At 23.5% G+C, this 20,565-nt stretch overlaps 1 protein-coding gene across 1 annotated transcript in view; it reads right to left on the bottom strand.

The window, feature by feature from the left end:
* The window catches only part of LOC112591236 (microtubule-associated protein futsch-like), a 26,008-nt gene extending 8,753 nt beyond the window's left edge, over nucleotides 1–17,255 (bottom strand). Inside the window, exons 1-6 of the mRNA XM_025334992.1 lie at nucleotides 17,167–17,255; nucleotides 13,580–13,746; nucleotides 4,029–4,127; nucleotides 3,771–3,943; nucleotides 2,957–3,508; nucleotides 3–2,434 (exon numbers count right to left, since the gene is read on the bottom strand). Of these exons, the coding sequence (XP_025190777.1) occupies nucleotides 3–2,434; nucleotides 2,957–3,508; nucleotides 3,771–3,943; nucleotides 4,029–4,127; nucleotides 13,580–13,697 (3,374 nt within the window). The 5' untranslated portion in view covers nucleotides 13,698–13,746; nucleotides 17,167–17,255. The remainder of the gene's footprint in view (nucleotides 1–2; nucleotides 2,435–2,956; nucleotides 3,509–3,770; nucleotides 3,944–4,028; nucleotides 4,128–13,579; nucleotides 13,747–17,166) is intronic.
* Nucleotides 17,256–20,565: the final 3,310 nt, after the last annotated feature.

Raw genomic sequence — 20,565 nt, 5'->3', positions numbered from 1 at the left:
GCGCCTCTACTAGAAGCCTTTGATTCCTAGCCATCGATGTGTGTTTGCAGGTATTTTCTTGCACTTCAGTAATAGAACTAGATCTACTTATTGTTTTGGACTCTGTTGTAATGGAATCATGAACCGGAGATTTTAGTGGCTCGTCACAAACTGAACCTGCTTTAGGAGATGATTTTGAATTTTGTTTGTCAATTTCAATATTTATTTCACCTTGTTCTTGAAGAATTGAATTCGATACAATTTTGGTAGTATCTATATTAGGTTCTGGTGATTTTTCTTGATTGTCACAAATAAAACTAGCCAGATTTTTTTCAGGATTATCATTTTGTTTTATTTCAGTTTCATTCTTTTCTGCATTATCAGCTTCTATTTGCTCACTTTTCTGCACATCTGTATAACATTTATTATCATCAGTGTTCAAGTTTTGTTCATGGGTATATTTTTTTTCTTTTAATTTAGTTTTTTCATCTTCTTGAATTTGTATTGGTTTTATTTGTTTATGTGATTCTGTACCTACATTTGATGTTTTTGAATTATCATGATATGAAGTTTGTAAATGATCATGAATTTGGCTATTGGTGACTTCATGTTCATTTTGTTTTTTTAACTCATCAATTTTCTCCGTGATTTCGCATAAGTCTTTAGATGACTCATGTAAATGTTCTATTAATTTTGTTTTTTCATCGACATCAGATTGCATAGTACTTTGTTTTATTTTCATCATAATTTCATTATTGTATTCATCTTCTTTATCAGAATCTTCGTCAAGTTCTGTATCCATCAAATCTACAGTATCTAATACTTGTCGTTTTAATGCTTCTGGAGAGGAATCTAATGATACCAATACATATTCGGCGTTTTCTACGTGTACTATTTCTTGTGTTTTAGCTTCTGTTTCAAACTCTTTTTCTGAAACTTTTGGTTTATGTATGTCCGCTTCTTCATGAAATGGTAAATCAGCCACTTCATCTGGTGTTTTTAATGAATCTTTAGCTTTTTTAAATTCTTCGATCTTTTTGTCTGATTCGTTCGTTTTACTTTCTTTTCTTGATTCAGTCATTTTTTCATCTTCTGGCATAGTGGGCGCTGTAGTGGCTCCAGAATCTGACAACTTTTCTACACATTTTTCTTTATTTACTATATCTTTGGCTGTGGTTAAAATCCCATCCAGTTCATTTGCAATGATTTTTTTTCCATCGGGAGTTAACAGTTTTTCTGGTGTAATCGCTACTTTTTCCACAATTAAGATATCTTCTTCTTCACCACTTTTATCTTTATCACAACTGATCAAACTTGATTTATAAACTATATTTGTGTTTTTTTTTAAAGAAATTCCTCTAGTTTCAGTATTTATTGGATTGGCTGGCTTTGTTTCTTTTTTAGTTATTTGAGTTCGCTTTAGACCAGAATTCGTTCTTGAAGAAACCAAAACTTTTCGATTTGCTTCCTCTTTTTTACTTTTAGTAGGAGTGCTCGAAGGAGATTTAGTGTTTGTAGTTGTTGATTTTGGTTTAATAATTTGTTTGATTGGTTTAGGCGCTTTTTCTTGGTTTTCAATTGGGGTCGAAGGTGATGATTTATCAGTAGGGGGAGATTTAGATGATAATTTTAAAGTTTTTTTAGTAGTTGTACTTTTTTGGATAACCTTATTGGAATTTACTTTTGCGCTAATTGAACTATATTTATGTTCAATTTTTGCTTTAGCGATTGCTGTTTCTTTTGTAACTGTCTTTACAATTTGTTTTGATTTTTCTGTTTCCGCAGAAAACTTTGGTTTTAAAGTTCCTTCTTTGGGTACTGTTGGTATAATAGCTGTTTGAATAACAGCATTTGAGGCTGTTGTAGAATCTTCTAAATTTTCCATACTCTTAACGGTTTTAGTTTCACCTGGAATCATTTTTTCAAGAACTGTCTTCTTAGTTGTTTGAGATTTGACTGTTACTGATGTAGATGAACTCATTGATTTAATAGAACACGAAGGATGCCTTAAAAATTCAAGATGCCTGACTCTTTCTAAAGATTCAAATATCTTATTTTGAGGATTACTTCCTGGAAACAAAATTCTAGTGATTGTAGTGTTTGGATTTGCTGGTTGCCATACCAGCAGTGTACAAATAGATATTATGTTTGGCAATGGAAATTGTAAATCTTTAGTAGGATTAAATAATTTTTGATCACCTTCATTCCATTTTGTCAAAAATTCTTTTACTTCTTTACTATCTTTAGAAGGATTTAATACATACATATCTAGTTTTCCATGACCAACTTTATGATATAAATTGATTGGTTCTAAATTTATATTTCGATAACATAAATGCGGACGAAGTTGCAATTGTTTAAGATCAGTTATTATACTTTGTGCTGTATCTATTAAGCTAATTGAAAGAACGTCTTGTTTAGCATCTATGTTAGAAGATGATATTTGTTTTCTTGTCTGAAAATAAAGATATATATCGCATCTATTAAATACAACAGAGAATATTTATTTTTATAATCCTTAATGATAGAAAAGAAAATATATATTTCTGTTTTTATATTTTAAATCATTTTATTCTATTGAAAAATATAGGTGCTTCAAATAAAAAAAAATGTTTAAATAGATGTGAAAACTATGAGGTATTACTTAAAATGATAATTTACTAAAAAAAGATGTAATTTTAAAATTTAGCATCCAAATTTTAACTATTGAACATTGGATTTATAAATTTAAAGTAATTTTCATGTAAGTACATGAATTATTGTTTTTACACAATTTGCTTATTCGAAGCAGCGTTGTGTTAATTAAAATGATTTGACACTGAACATTTACAATATCTATGCATGCACATTATATTAAATTATTCTACTTAATTATTTAATTTGATTATATTTTTCATTATTTTTATACATTTTACTTGATAAAATTTTGATAATATTTATGTGATTTTAAAATGATTTATCTTTTAAGATTTCTTACCTTGAAGTTACAGAAAAAATGACCTATTTGTGGATACAATGAGGACATGGTTTTTCGTTTGAGGAATGATGCAACTCCCTCTAAATTACTATTGTTGAGTCTTGTTAGTAATACTGCATCTAACCGATCTAAATGCCTTGCGAAACCCCAAAAACAAGAATTTCTTCCCGCTCCTCCATCGATTAACATGTTGAATCCATTGATGCCAAATAAAGCGGAATCACCTTGACCCGCAGGAAACACGTAAAGCGTAGGTCTACTAAACCTGATATTTCCAACAACTTGTGACCCTTCAAGTAGTATATCAAGTTCGACCACTTCAATTTTATCACATAGCCATCTTACGGTTAATTCTATTGACTCATTGTCAACTATTTTTTCTGGTGGATTTAACAAAAAGCGCGTGCCCTTAACTCGACTAACTTGATTCCATTCAGCATCTGCAGAACAGTGGAGGTCGATACGAATATGATTTTCATGGAGTCTAATTGTGCGCTGAGCTTCAGCCGTTTTATATGCATCAAAGAAGTCAGTTACAGAAAACGAACCATCCTGTAATTATAAAAACACATTTAAAAAAATATATATATTTTAATAAATTTCATGATTGAAACTATAGTTATTAATCATAATTTATTATTCAATATTCTATCAATTCAAAAATAAAATAAATATATGTATACCTACAATAATTATTATAGTAGGTACATATTATACATATAATGGTACTAAAATAATTTAAGTAAAACAAAATCTAAAAATAATAATTGCTAACACAATGTAATACATACTTAATTAAATTAAATTGACAAACCTGAAGAATCCAAGATCCATTTTCTGTATACGAATATCCCGCATGAATAATGCATCTATACTTAGTAAAACTTGCTAATAAGTTTCTTACGCATTGTACTAATGTACTATGTTGAGGATTGATAAGAATTTCTGCCACTAAATTATCACTTACATATTGAAAAAGTTGTTCACCTAAAATATATTTTACAAAACTACTATTTAAAACTGTTACTAATACTCATTTAATATTTAATATTAAATTAAAACATAAATATACCATTTTTTCCTTCTTCGCCTTCGATATTTTGATTAACAATAGCATTGAGTTCAGTAACTATTTCAACACCACTGTCTTCATAATTCCAACATGAAAGTCCTAAAATATCAACCAATACGTAATTATTTTACCAAATAATATTACAATATTTCCGATAAATAAAATATTATAAGTGAAACGTGTTTTAGTAGGTATGTAGAGCATTTAATTTGGTATTTTTACCTACAACAATTATTTTCATTTTCATTTCAACAGGAATATATCTATTTGTTATAATTAAGAGATAAAAATGTACTTAATTTTATAACTAAAATGGTTAGATATAACTAACTATACATTTAAAATATTGCAGTATTTTTCACATTTTTCTAAGAAGTCTGATACATAGCTAAGTGAAAAAAAAATCCGTTTTATTTAAAGGACATTGAAAATAAATATACTATTTTTATTTTGCAAATTTTAGTGTATTTTAGAAGTTCTGCAGATTTTATTATTTCAAAATATTTAAAATTAAATTTTTTAGTTAATTTTTAAAATGTCTTTGTACATCAATTTATTTTATATTTTTATAATTAATATCGCGATCATATTTTATATCTCTATGTCAGTGTATTATTTTCACAAATTAATATTATATACTTTTTTTTTTTTATTAAAAAATGCATAACATAATGTTTTTTATAGTATATTTTGACATTTTTGTAGCACATGAGGATATTTTTATGGGTACATTTTACTATTTTTTAAAGCACATAAATCCTAACCCTAATTATTACTAAGTTAATATGAATAAATATTTTTAATATTTATTTTATGTAAGTATACAAAAATTGAGTTCAGAAATATAAAAAAATAAAAATAACTATTGATTAAAGACCTCGAAACACAAGCATTTAAAAAATCTGTTTGGGGCGATGTTTTTATACGACTATAATGTTTAGGCTTATTGCTATATGATTGTATAAGCTATATACATTTTGACTACATTTTTTAATTATTTATCAATCAAAATGTTAATTGGATTAAAATGAAATAACAATAAATGTGAAAAAAAATTTAAAACTTTTTAAAAATATTTTCTTTATTATATTTAGATTTGCTTAAGTTTTATTTTCATAAAAGTTTTTCGTGTTTGGTTAATATCGACCAAATTTTTATTTGAAATAAGAAACCATTGTTGGTTGTCTATCAGTCACTTTTGTCTAAAAATAGTTTCTATAGCTTCTTTACCTAGTAATCAATGCATTTTATAACTAAAAGAATAAGCGGTATGAACTTGTATAAGCAAAATACAATGGATTATATCGATTGGCTGTTGTATTAATTAGCTTATAGTTAAGTCGGACTAAAAAACAATCAATATTTCAACGAAATTAATAAATTAAATATTTTAATCTAAACCAAATTTTTATACTATATTTTTATTATACTAAATAGTTAATTATAAATTCTAAATTTCAAATTAAAATATCAAATCCTAAGGGTGTCTTAAGGATAAAATTAAAATACATAGATAATAAAATATAACCAACACTCAAACACTTTATTAAGTAAATATATTAAAAATATTTTTTTTAATTTTATAGTTATACATTTGAACCTCAGATATGACGTTTCAAAGCTTTAAAAGTATTTATATTATAGTATTTTAAGAAAAAAAAAGAAGCTTACATTTTAAAAAAATAAGCAAATCAATTAGTTAAAATTATTTCCCTTTTCTAGTATTTAAAAATTATATTTGCAGTATTATATTCTTTCAATAATAATAAAATTTAATTTTAGATATTGTATTACACTAAAGTAATATGTAGTTCATTATTTCACATTTAAACGTATTAAATTGATTAAAAAAAAAAAAACTATTAAACAGTAAATTACCATATTAGGCACATTCATTTTTGTTTTATAATATACGTTAATTATAATGATAATATTTTAGGAATTTGGGAACAAAGATTAATTATTGAACTTAAAATAATTTATTTTTATTAAAATTAACCGTTTTTACTATTTAATAATGATGAACTTAATATTAATATAAGAAATTTCCAAATAAAAATGCATCATAAATAATAATCAAACAATTCAAATGTATATACATTTCCTTTTTCAATATTAGTTATGGGCTATAACTATTGATTTGTTTTTTTTTTTTTTTTTTGTAATACATTTTGTGATAATCTATTGTTCTACCTACCTTTTACTGAAAATTATGATAACTACTCACCTAACTTGTACTCTATTAATTGTGTTAATAATTAAGCATTTTACTCATCAAAAGAAAACAAGTGTTAAGGGAATTTAAGACTAACACCAGTACTTACAGTTGATAGAGAGTAGTGGCCAATTAGTTTATTATAACTGTATAGAATAGTTCAAAAATCTCACGTTAAAATATTAAATACTAGTAATATTTAAAAATATAATAAAAATTATTATCATTACACTTTTTTTGTATTCATCGTTTGTCAAATTTATCGAGCCTAGCTTCTGTGACCGATTGTACTTATATGTTTGTCGTTTTAATATCTGCGAAGTTTAAGTTGTAGAATGTAACACAGCGTGCTATAATATACATAATATTCACAAAAAAACATAGCTATGTAGTAAAAGGAAAAACCTAAAAGAGCTTGATTCTTATTTTACATCTTTGCTCTACTCGTATCTTTTTTTAAGTACTCGTCGATCACTTGACCTGACATTTGTACTGATATTGCGTAATGCTAATGGACACCAGCTGATACCGTTAAACCTATATTTTGTGTGTGTGTGTGTGTGTGTGTGTGTGTGTGTGTGTGTGTGGTGGGTGAAGAGGGCTGAAGTCAGATAAGCCACGCCCAGCTCTTTGGCAACGTCACCGCCGAGTCCTGCAGCCCAATCAATACCTGACCTACTCTATCACCACTCAGAAAAAACTACCAGAAAAATTTTTTCCACAAAATTTTTAAATTTATTAACGCTTAGAATTAAAAGATTTTTGCTCTATTTCAGCTAAATGGTCATTAAAATGTATAATATTTACGGAAATAGTTTTTACGAAATGATTGGCCTTTATCACGAAACTGTTAAACAAATCGGGGTACCTGTACAAAGTTTAACTACACGCAAGGTTCTATAAGCAGTCATTATACATTTATGTAACCATAATAAGGTAATTATAGGAATTTAGAATATTAGTCTATTTAATAGATGTAATAGACTCTATTACATGAACATACCAATTCAAACAACCTATGTTTATTTTACAATGCGTGATACAAATGTGATAAGATAACATTGTTTAGATAAAATGATGCCTTTACATAAATTATAGATGGTCATTATAAAAATTTCTCTTTATTATTTGTTAAACTCAGTTAAACTTATACACATTTTCTGCTTAATACAAAGGGGGAAAAATTTAAAGTGCGTAAATTTATTGGCATGAAATGAGTAAAAATATTACACTGTTGAAAATAATACCCTTCATCAAATAACTCGACTGAATTGTAATACAAATCAGCTAACAAAACGGTTTCATAGTTGATAATTACACGAATTCATCTACGTCGAATAAATTAAGGCTATTTTATTTATGTTTATGGTATAATTAGCCTAGATACCTAATAATTATTAAGATCAATAAATAACAAATAAAATAAATTTATTTTTTATTTAAAATTTTAAATATAATTGCATTTAATTTGTATTTTTTATAATTTATTAAATGAATTGAAACTTTTTTTGAAAAATTTAATAAAATAGATTAAAGATAATAATAATGTATATACATTATACATATTATATACATAATATACAAAATATTATCTATATTATGAATTTTGTACAAATATTAATTTGGTAATATAGTTATATTTGTATATAAGTCGTAATTTATGCTGTTTATATCTTTCTGTATTAAGTTAGACGTTTTAAATAAATATAAAATAAGATTTTTATTTAATTTAACATTTGTTAATCAATCTAATATTTCAATATATTTTACGCAAAACTCATATAAATATAAATTTTTTAAAATTATTAAAAATAAAATTGTTTAGGTTTTTATGTGTTCATGTTTATTACTGATATACAATTTCATCTAAGAGAATATCAGTGTAATATTTGTTTTTTGTCTCTGGCCCACGTTTAAACATGACAAATTTACGTTCAGCAGAACTAACTTATGTTGTTAGCTTTAGTTAATACTAATAAGGGATTCGACTTAAAATCAAATATAAAGTTGAGAACGTTATCTGTATGTCAGCTTTTTTACTATATTTAAATTTGTATGCAAGTTTAGAAAGATAAGATTGTAAAATTTTATAATTTAAAAATACTCATATTTAAAAGTAAAGTAAGAACATAGATAATGTTTTTAACTTAAATTCGATAATAGGTCAATTTACTGTGATAATAAAGCTAATAAGGTTAATTCTGCTGAATATAAATTTGCTATACTGAAGATGGGTAAAAAAAAAAAAAAACAAGGCTTACTTAAAGATTCTTAAATTTATAGAAAATTCTAACTCAATTTATTAATGAACACACTTCAAAATTGACATTTTTATAACTGATTTTATAGTTTAAAAAAATTATTTTAATTTTATAGAAAAAAAGTACATAAATTTTTGTTATGTGAAATATCGCTATTTCGAATTTTTCGTTATCTCGAATTATATTTATGATTAAATCCCCTTAAAACTACCATTACATTCAAAAGCGTGTTAATCTCGATAACTCAATATAAAATTAATCATTATACGTTATCTCAAGAACACAAATATTAATTTTATTATAGTAAAAGCACAGACAAAGCGAGATTGAAGACAAACCACAAAATGAGAAGAAAATCACTGTAGTTATAATTCAACAAGCTAAACACGCTTTAAAAACATCATACTATAGTTATGGAAGATGGCGCTTTTTCTGCATCATTCAATTTAGAAGGTATTGTGAAAGACAAAAATAATAAAATATTAACTTTAACAATATATTTTATTGGAAAAAATTTTTAAATATTTTAATTTTTTTATAAAAAATTTGATAAAATTCAATGTTTCGTATTTTTCGATACCTTGATTTTTTTTTCCTGTTTTCCTTTTAGTTTTGACATAAAAAGAATCGTATGATTCTAATTTAGAACTTTTATAAATATTTTATATCCTATAAGAAAAAAACAATGCAATTCAAAACAATTCAAATTATTTGATAGTTTTTTTTTTTATTTAATATTAACTGTTATCACAGAGTTTTTTAGTGGTAGTGTATTTTTTTTTTAAATATTTATGCTGTAATGAGTAATTTATAACTAAAATAAAACTCGGCAAGTTTTTGCTTAAAAAATCTTTTTAAAAATTAGATATAATTTACAAAATATATTTTAATTTATAACTTATTTAACTTTAAGTTTTAACATTAAAAATAAAATTAATCACTCCAACTCCATTGACTCAGACTACCATACATTTTAGGTTAGGTAATAAACTACCATCTATATCGCTATTACAGAATATATATTAAATATCTTAACTGAATAAATAATATTTATTTTAAATTAGGCATTAAAATTTATTATGAATACATTTTGCACGTTAAGAACAGAAAATAATTGAATAAAAAACGCTATGGTAATCTATTAATGTATTGATGCATAATATAGTTATTTAGAAAAATATACTTGTATACAAACAATCAAAAAAAAAAGTGAAAGATCTCCTTAATCTCTACATAAATCAGCACCATTATCAAATTAGTGATTAAATAATTACATTTTAATGTGTCATGTCATTAGCAATTGATATATGAATTAAAGAAATCGTAAACTTTTTTTTATCCGATAGAATGCTTTACTAAAACCAAATTTTTATTCAATTAATTCTGATTAATTATTAAAAGATTAAAATATTATATATAGGTCTAATATGTAATTATCTTGTATTAGTTGCGTTCTTATTGCTTAGAGCTTAGACAACATTTACAAACTATAAAATGCTAATATATTAATTAATCTAACTTCAAAATTACCATATCTTTAAACCTATTACACATATATTATATATAATAGATACATAAAACTATTTATTTAAAAAAAATTGTTATTAATGTTTAATATTTTTTACTCTAAGATTAATGATAAAACATAATAATTTAGATATACTCGTGTTCACAATATTAAAATACAAATCTTATTTGGAAAAAAGTTATTTACATAGCTTCAATTAACTCTTTAAATAGCCTAAAAATGTAAAGAACTTTAAAATATAGCCTTAAAGTATACTTGAATATTCTAAGGATCAAAATTAGAATAAATTAATTACTTAAGACAATAATAAGGATGTATTGCCATGCTGGTGTACAAAGTATACACAATAACTGTAATGTCCAAATCATCTGTACCTAATTTAATAATAAAAATAAAATATATACAATTATTAAAGAAGGGACCAATAATTATATGTGTTAACACCAAATATAATAGCCTATAACACATAATCTAATCTTAATAAAATAAAATATTTTAAATGTTATAATATGAATAATATGTATAATTATTATACTTAAAAACACACTGATATTAAAAAAAAATGTCTACATTGAAAAAATTCAAATTCATAGACCAAGGTAATTCAAAAATAATAGAAAATTTAATTTAAAAGATAAATAAGTAGTAAAATAAGTACAGAAATTGAAACTACTATTTATTTATATTTTATATTTTACACTAATTTAGAAAGCAATAATACATTAATGTAATTTAAAAATACGTTTGAGTGTTCGGTCTTATACAAAATTAATAGAACATTTTGAAACGAATGTTTTATAATTATTGTAAAGAATTTATCAGTTCATATTTTAACAATTTGGGATGATAGTTAAAATTATTTAAAAAATATACTATGAGTGTACACAAATTTCAAACCTCAAATTGTTAAAAAAAAAAATATTTTATTGCTTATTTCACAATAGTTAAGTTTCAAACGTTTTAATAAATAATATTAAATTACTATTAGAAAAAAATTTAAATTAATTATAAAATATTACTAGAAATCAGTTCTATTTTAAGATAATAAATATATGGTCATTGTTAATATATCTAGACCTTTTATGAATTCATTGTTTAGCTTTACTATTTTAATAGATAAGTAATAATATTTTGATTAAGTTAATTTTAAATTTAAACACATTATGGATTAATATTGATTATAAGAATTTTGTTGGTAACCACAATGAATCAAATTTTCGTAAATCCGATTCAAGATAAATTATTGTTTGCATTATAAGGAATACGATCCCTCAAAAATATAAACACTTTTTTAAATTTCTCGAGTTTTAATTGAATAAGTTTTAACTTTTATCTCTAAATTAATTTTAACTTGTTTAAACGAGTAATATATTTATTAATAAATAATAATAATATTCTAGAATAAGAAAATTAAATGGATTTTTTTTTATCATTTTATTATTATTTTTTTTTTTTTTTTTACTTTTTCTATAACAATATATTCCATTTAAAGGATATTTTACTCGAATTGTGCACGCAATTTTAATATTGACCTTAAAAACAGTCTTTCCAGTATCGTAAATTTACAGTCGACTTAAAATAATAAACTGTCAATTGCAATAAATTTTGTCAAGAAAAAAAATAAGTTAATATAAATAAGTATAAGAGGACCTATTATACATTTTAAGGTGTATAAATCTGATAACTTACGTAGGTGTAAGAAAATAAATACTATCTAAAATATAACCTATAAAAAAAAATTGAATTTAGACATAATATTAAAATGTATTGTAATTAATTTCTTGGAAGTCAACGGAATATAAAATGATAATTTATCATTTGAACATTTCTTCATGACGTCAACGTTTCCAAGGTGTTGGTTGAGTATAAACACGTTTTGTTATATATTAAACGGCTAATGTCATATTAATTTTTATTTATATCAAATAGTAAATATTGATTTTTTTGCACTTATATATAATATATAATATATAGATTAAACATATGTATAAACTTTACAATATAATTTAAATAAAAATTATTTTACTACCTAAGTTGGTTTTTATTATGAATAAACTTTACAAAACAATATTATGAGTGTATACATTCATATTTAATGTTTACGTTTAATTAATATAAATTATATCATAATTGTTATAAAAATTTAATTAAAGATTAAATAAAACAAATTCCAGGCAGGATTAGAATATGGTTATTCAATCGTCTAACTTTGTTCACCTTATACATCGTATTTTATTAATATTATCAACAGTAAATTGTAATATAACATTATAACAGTAGTAACGATAAATAAATAAATATAAAATTTCGTTTGAATTATTTACTGTTTTTACTTTTAAATATTTTGTCGTAAATAATCCTTTGAGTAATAAAAAAATAAATATATTTTATCTAAAAACATCGAGAAATTTAAAAATTTTTAATAGTATGGTATAGATACGGTTTACCTATCGTGCTATTAATGTTCCAATACATGAAATTTTTATTTTAAGCATAATTAAATAATTAAATATTAAATAATTAAACTGATTTAGTTATCACATTAATCATAATATTTTAAACTATAAATACTTATTAATGATTACTTTAATTACCTTTATCATTATTTTTCAAACACCATTTTTAAAGTTTAAGCAACATTACTTAGAAAGCACACGATATTAATATTAACATACTTATGTGAATGTAAATAAAAATTCACTTAATTTTATGAAAATATTATGTAAAAAAAAAATAAATAAACTTAATCATTATGATGTTTAAAAACTTAATACTTCATCATATATGTTTCATAAACGTATTTTATATGTACAGAATGTTAATTTTATGACAATATAGTGTAACGTCATATTATAATTATAAGATTTTATTTTAACATACAACGTCTTCATTTGACATGCACATTTTGTCCTCTAGTGTACATATTCTCGTTTAAAATTACTACCAAATGAAGGGTCTTGAGCGGATTCAGTTTATATTTAAACAGATTGCAGCAACATTGAAACACATGTTACAGTTCTATTAAAATACCTACAAGACCTGAGTAGTCATATTTTTACTTCAGACTTAATAATAATAAAAATCCCCTGTCTAAGCACTACAAACTATAATTTTAAATAAAAAATGTCATGACACAAAAATTTGAATAAACACAAATAATTTTTAAATATTTTAGCAATAATTTCGTGAGTTATTATATACATTGAAGATATATTATTTTTATTATTATCATTATTACTTATATTTGTAAATAATGTTTACTATGTAGGATTATTTATTATATATAAATATATACGTTTTAGGCTTTATTTTTAATGTTAGTTTTAATTTGTCGATTTTTTAACTTCAACGTACGTAATATTGTTCATTTTAATTTTAACTGATGTCATTCAAGAGTATTGATGACGGAATTTTTAAAATAGATATGATACCCAGACATACGCCACCCCAACACGCTTTTATATCTCAAAATAAATCCATATTATTAACCCGTCTAGAGTATATTTATTTATGTATACATTTTTTTATTACTTATTTTTCGTGTTACCTTTTGTGAGTTTTTTCAATATAGCTAATTTGTGTTCAGCACTCCTGGGTTCGGCTAATACAATCAACAGATATCCACCAGTAAGAGGAGTTTCAGCGTGATCTGGTGGGTTACCCATTATTTAATTACTGTGTGTTCAATGTTTCATTAGTTGTGCTAAATTATGCCTGCAACAAATAAAAAAGTTACGTCAATAAAATTGTGATTAAAAAAATATTTTTTGTGTACCTATATGAATTTATAACTACAATGCTAAAAAATTAAATATTTCCAACGTAAATATCTTAACCTAAAAAGCCCACGACTTCCTAATCAATTTTTATAACAATATTTATAATAACAGTTATTATTTAAATACCTAATTCTTATTTTTATTTGCTTTAAAAAATTCCAATTTAATCTATTTTTAATTAGTTTTTATCATACATAATTAAGCAAATAAAAATCTAATTAAACATTCAAAAATATATTATGATACTACCATCATAACTTATTTATTTATTTATTTATATGGCTTAACAAATCATTTACAGCAAAATTAAACAACAAAATAAAATATAAACATAGAAACATAATTGAATTATACCACCACTAGGCGCTGATGCCCAGCATTTCAAATCATCATTACCATCATAACTAATTTATGTAGATATATATACTATATAGTATATACTATACTAAAGTAATGAAATACTTAAGTTAAAAACATAGATTTATTCTTCTAACTACTAAATTTATACTTATTATTTTCTAAAATTTTAAGTTAAATGTTATAAAAATTATTAATATTAATACAGTTGACTATTTTGTAGTTAATTTATGAATTCGAATAATGACACAGGTAAGTATATAATAAAATACATTTTTACGATTTTTATTCTATTTCGTAGTAAACAGTATTCTATGTAATTTTTATCAGCAAAATGACCTATCTTTGGTTAGATATTTAATGTAAATTTGCAAATAATTAAGAGTAAATTGACCTATTATCATACTGAAAATCAAGAAGATCATCAGAGTCATTAGTCATTTCTTTTATACGATACTTAAATTTGTATATAAGTTATAAGTACCTACATAAAATGTTATAATTTAAAAATGATCATATTATTCATATTCCCCTTTGTTAAAAAGTCAAAATAAGAACACAAATAATGCTCTTAAATCTTAACTGTATCTATCTGTGTGTAAAATTTTAATCTACACATGTATTTAATTAAGTCTGTTTAATACTTAGATTTATATTGAACTAAATTGTTTTAATTTTATCATTATTGGTTTATTTAATACCTTACTATTTTATATAATTTCTATTTGAGTGCATAATCAATTTTCGTTAAATTGGATTAATCACATGCTACCACACTGGACATAAAAACAACAGAATTAATTATTATAAATTACAATATTGAAGATATAAATTAGATTTTGTGTGATATGCTGGTTTAATGAATAAAACGTTGAATAATAATATCTATATAAGTTAATTTTCTACTAGTGACATATTACTCATTAGTTGTTACTATTCATAATAAAATAGAAAATAATTTGTGCAAGGAATAAAAAAAGTAGCATATCAACATTTTTTTTTTTTTATGTGGGGTTGAAGTAGATTTAATTTTGTGTTGTACACTGTACGGTTAATTTAAGGCTATAAATAATAAAATATGTTTCACATACTATACGATAACTTCAACAGGCGCATACTGGTTCGCCAGTATATTGGGGAAATTTCGGTAGTCCCTCTTAAAATTATAAGACCTAAGCCTCCTCTACCAGATAGATTCCTCTTTAGTTGAATTCATTAATATAAATTATTAACAATTCTATTGAATAAATAATAATTAATAACTATCAGCTATGGTATCCTTAGCAGATAGAAAAATATGTAAAGGAAAAATTAAGATTTTCGTTAGTAATGAAACTTTTAGTGAATAACTCTAAGTGAGTATAAAATTAGGTACGTGTGTAGTGATTCCATTGAAAAACAGATATAGCTGACTGGTAAACATTATAGATAAAAATAGGTACCTATAGTATGGGTTTACCGTATTAATTTGCACTGTATTAATTTAGTATTTATATTTATTTAATTTAATTTTTAAATTATAAATAAAGATTATATTTATTATTTTCTTGAATAGAAAATTAAATATAGATAAATAATTTTTTTCTTAATTTAAGATGGTAGTAATTTTATAATTATGTCGAAGTTGAACAAATAAGTAAATAACTTTTCTGATGTAATTGAATAAATGATATTATGCATGAGTCCATTTATTATTACTACTAAGTAGGCCCTAATTATACCTGATTTTCTGTAAGAGAAAATAGATCCAGTACGCATCTGTCTGTAAATATGGGTATTAATAAAACAAGTACGTAATTTTTATTAATTATATTATAATTCATTTATAAGTTAAATAAACCTTTGAACATTAATTACTTATTTAGTTTAAGTAAAAGAAAATAAGTGGGTATTACGGAAAAGGCAGACAAAAAATCTATTTAGATCATACAATTTCATTAAGTTTTAAAATTAAAAAAAAAAAAAATTAATTAATAAGAGTAGTTAGCAATAGTTATTTATAATTTACTTAAATAGATATTTTTTCAACTTATCGTGAATCTACATATAAATTAAAATAGCTAAGTATACTTCATATTTTTTATAAAGATGAGATAATTTTCACACTTAATATATATTTATATATATTTGTTAATTTTAAAATTTTAATAGATTTTTTAAAAAAGTGTTTAGTTAATTTATTTATTTGAACAAATATACTAAGTATTTCTAAGTATTTAAATATTGAATATTCAAATAAAATTAGAATATTATACTTATTAATCTTTTTGTATTTGGTAGTTTATCATTATAGAAAAAACAAATTTATTAATATGAGTACAGTCAAAAAATTATAAAATGTATTTTGGATTAGGTGTTACTTGTTATTAATTTATTTTCGGAATGTTTTATAGTCACTTAAGTAGTTTTTCAGCCATAATTAAGCATATAATCACCTAGTATACTAAGTTGTTGCCTACTTAATTATATGTTCTATATTTTATGATATACATTTTAAACTTTTATGACATATTTCACGTTTTACATTAAAATAACAGTAATAGATAATCGCGCGTATTGTAGTCACGCTATAGAAACTTAAAAAATCAAAATTGATAACTTACATAACATTTGAAAGATCGTCTAAAATAAGATTAATGATAATGTAGCAACTATTGCGGAAGTTTAAGAAAATTATCATTTAAAAAAATATATTTGGAATAAAAGTCAAACGAAACTAAGTCTGAAGATTGACACGATAACATAACGTATAGCTATATATAATAAGTAATAACTAATCAGTAAAAATCAATCACTTAGTTGTATAAGCAGGACAAAAAAAAATATTCGCGATGAAATCAATAAGCAAGTACCATTTCAAAAAATTTAACAGCTCGAAGTTACGTGAAAACCAAAAATAATGATTTTATCGATAGAATTTCTATATCGTACAAAGCCACGCTCTAAAATTATAAATTATTATCATAATGTAGTAATAATAAAAATTAAATTAACGTACCTTTCCGCAAGTATAGATATAGGTAAGAATACCTCGGTCGTCGTGCCGGAAATATCTGCTTAACTCGTCGCGTGTCACCCGTGTCTCAGGGACTGCGGTAGTGTTGCGGTCTCGGCGCAAAGGAAAGCCGGATCACGCAGGATCCGCCGGACGGTCACGCAGTGGGACCAACGATTGCAGCGCTGTATTTCCCCAGTCGGCGGCAGACAAATATCGTAGGTGGCGTATTAAATGACTTGCCGGGACAAGGGCCTCGCTTCGATCGCAAAAACGCGCAGGGACCGCTGCACCACAGGCGCATCGGCCTCTAAGTGTGGGAATGGGTGCGGTTGTTTGTTGGTTAGGGGAAGGTGCATTTTTCTAGGCCAATCGAACTAGTGCTCCCTCCTTCCCCCCCCTAAAAGAGCTTTGTATGTTCATAAGAACGCCGTCAGTGCTATGGGCTTCACATAATAATATTGTATAATACATATAGGTATAAGTATATACCTACTAAAAGTCTATGAAAGTATAGCAATATCTTTTAAAATACGACATCTTGTTAAAGAATAAGGGTTTTTTGTTTTTCATTTCATTTAAAAACTTCCTATATTTACGCAAAACGTTTTTATACGCTCTTCGATATATGTTCTATAAATATAGTATAAGTATTATTTTATTGAGTATTCTTTTATTAAAAAACACTCATTATATCAAAATGTATAAATTATTTAAAAAAAAAAAATGTTTACATAATTTTCAGTTAAAATAAAACAACATTTATTAAAAAAAAATATATTTTTCAATCTTTTTACATATTTATTCATATCTATGTTGTCATTCAAAAAAGTAAAAAATTTAAAAATTAAAACAATAAAAAATTTCATAATCTGAAGCAGAATATAATTTGTAATTCGATACTCAAAAATCAAATTCGGACGAGTAGTTTATAAAATAGTTATTTATAAAATATTATAAAATAACTATGACAAAATATAAATATCAGTATAATATCTACTACTCACTACAACTCACCAGAGATTTATTTTATCACAACAATTTTAGATATTATTATCCTTTCAACTTCAACTCTTTTTTTATAAGTCATAACTAACTATAAGCCACTTTTCAAGTCTCTCTTGAGATTTAGTAGTCCGAAGCCTGGTTTTTACAAATTTCAATCCCGAAGTGTCTACAGTAGTCTACACCCACCTATTCACTTCCGTAAATTACACAAGACATTTGTCCCAGTTGAACCTTATGATTAACGCCATTGACCTTATATAATTTCTAATATTCTACCGATATGAATTACTCGCGAGTGTTACGTAAATAATTTCAAATATCCACTTAGTTGAAAATCTATTAAAATAGTTTGAATAAAATATATTATGATTGGATGTATATATATATTAACTATAAATATTTAAATTATTTAATTTCTTAAATGTGTGCCTAATAGTAAACTAATAACCTGCTGAAATAGTAGCTTTTCAAGGAGAATGATTTTTGAATTTTTACACCTCCCCCACATTAAGTTTTTTTTAAATTCTTTCAATTTGTATATATATATATATATACTTATGTAGAAAGCAATACACCATTCAAAAAAATATAGATGTGGTTTCAAACTTGAAATACTGAAACTTAACTTTACTTCTCTGAGATAATATGATCTTAAGTATAGAATGATTCTTTAAAATAATTATAACTAGTTATGAAATAATAATTTATTATTGATTTAAAATTTTTCATTTTATTTCATTTGTGTCCTTTTTCCGTAGTCAGACAAATTTATTATTTAAATATTTAAATATTTTTATAACTTATAAAATTTTAAATTAATTTAAGAGTCACTTCAACAAATATATAATAATTTTTAATAATAAACACTAAACACGTAATAAATAATTAAATAAATTTACTTCGTGTTAAAAATATTTCGAAATTAAAGTTGTTTTCTTTTAATTTTTAAAGATATAAGTACTAACCACTAAGTACATAATACGCATGCAATGTAAACATAACATAAATATATTTTGCTTAATTTGTATGATCAAATATTAAATGGTCCATTGTAAATATACTTTTATTAAAAAATAATTAAATATTTAATATTTAAGTACTCACTAAGTTTAGTGGTTAATAGTCGGTAAAAATTGACATTAATTCTTTGACTTATTTTTTGAAATCAATTAACCATGAAAATTGTAATAAATTATTCAAAATAATTTGTATTTAACTATTATATTCAATAATATATATAATAGTTTAATATTAAAATCGTATCTAGTTGATGCTTTTAAATTTTGACTATAATATAAATAAAAATAAAATACTGCATAAAATGACGAATATAATTTATGATTTTAACAAAAAAAACTGTATACATATATATTTAGTATATATAGTTTATAGTATGTACTCAATTAAATCATGATTCATTAACATTGAGCATTATTTGTCAATAATTTATTATGATTACATAAATTTTTATTTTATATTTTCCTACATAGTTTTTTAAAATAAAATTTCAAAAACAATGATTAAAATAAAGTGAAATGAATTAGATCTATTGCACCTAACCTACAATAAATATGGTTGTAATAATATATTGAAAATTTCGACAAACACGTACGTAAAATAATAAAATATTTACAATATAAAAATGATTTTTTTTTTCGTTTCACATTATTATTAAAATCTTAAATTTATAAATTTTACAGCATACAACAGTTTTATAATAAATAAACCAATTAAATGAAAAAAAGAAAAAAAAACATTAAACAAAAAAATCAAATCTAGTTAAATATTTTTTCTTGCATAATATTTACGTTTACCCAAACTTATTGATATACCTATCTAGTATACCTATTACTATTATAAATAGAAGTTTACTTTACAATCAATAATAAAACGTAATATTATGATGAAATAAATTGTATACATTTGAATATTTTTAGGAACAAAAACTTCTATTATTTATGGGTACATAGTTGCATTTCGGAATTTTCTAGTTAATCAAATTGTTACTTCTAAGTTCTTGTTTATATATTTAACTATTATAAAGTATAATTTTTAAACTATGAACGAAATATATAAATAAGACATTTGCATAATTAAATTATCTTTAAGTTAATTCAAAGTTGAGAGTCTTAAAATAATTATTAAGTGTTAACCTTATCAATTTTTAAAATAAAATCAAATATCTATTATTATTAGTACCTATAATAAGTATTATCTAGGTAAAAATAAGTACAAATGTAAAATTAATTTGAACTATAACATGCATAAAATTAAAGTGGTTAATTTAACTTCAAACCACATTTTTAAATATTTAATTGTTAAATCAACCACATAGTCTATTTATATCAATCACAATAACACGATGACTCAATCGCACAATGTTAAGAAATGTTA

Source organism: Melanaphis sacchari, unplaced genomic scaffold (assembly GCF_002803265.2).
Source record: "Melanaphis sacchari strain LSU unplaced genomic scaffold, SCAv2.0 Contig12_pilon_pilon, whole genome shotgun sequence".
Classification (NCBI taxonomy): Eukaryota; Metazoa; Arthropoda; class Insecta; order Hemiptera; family Aphididae; genus Melanaphis; species Melanaphis sacchari.
The sequence above is the reverse complement of the archived record's forward strand: the minus strand, read 5'-3'. Positions and strand labels throughout refer to the sequence as shown.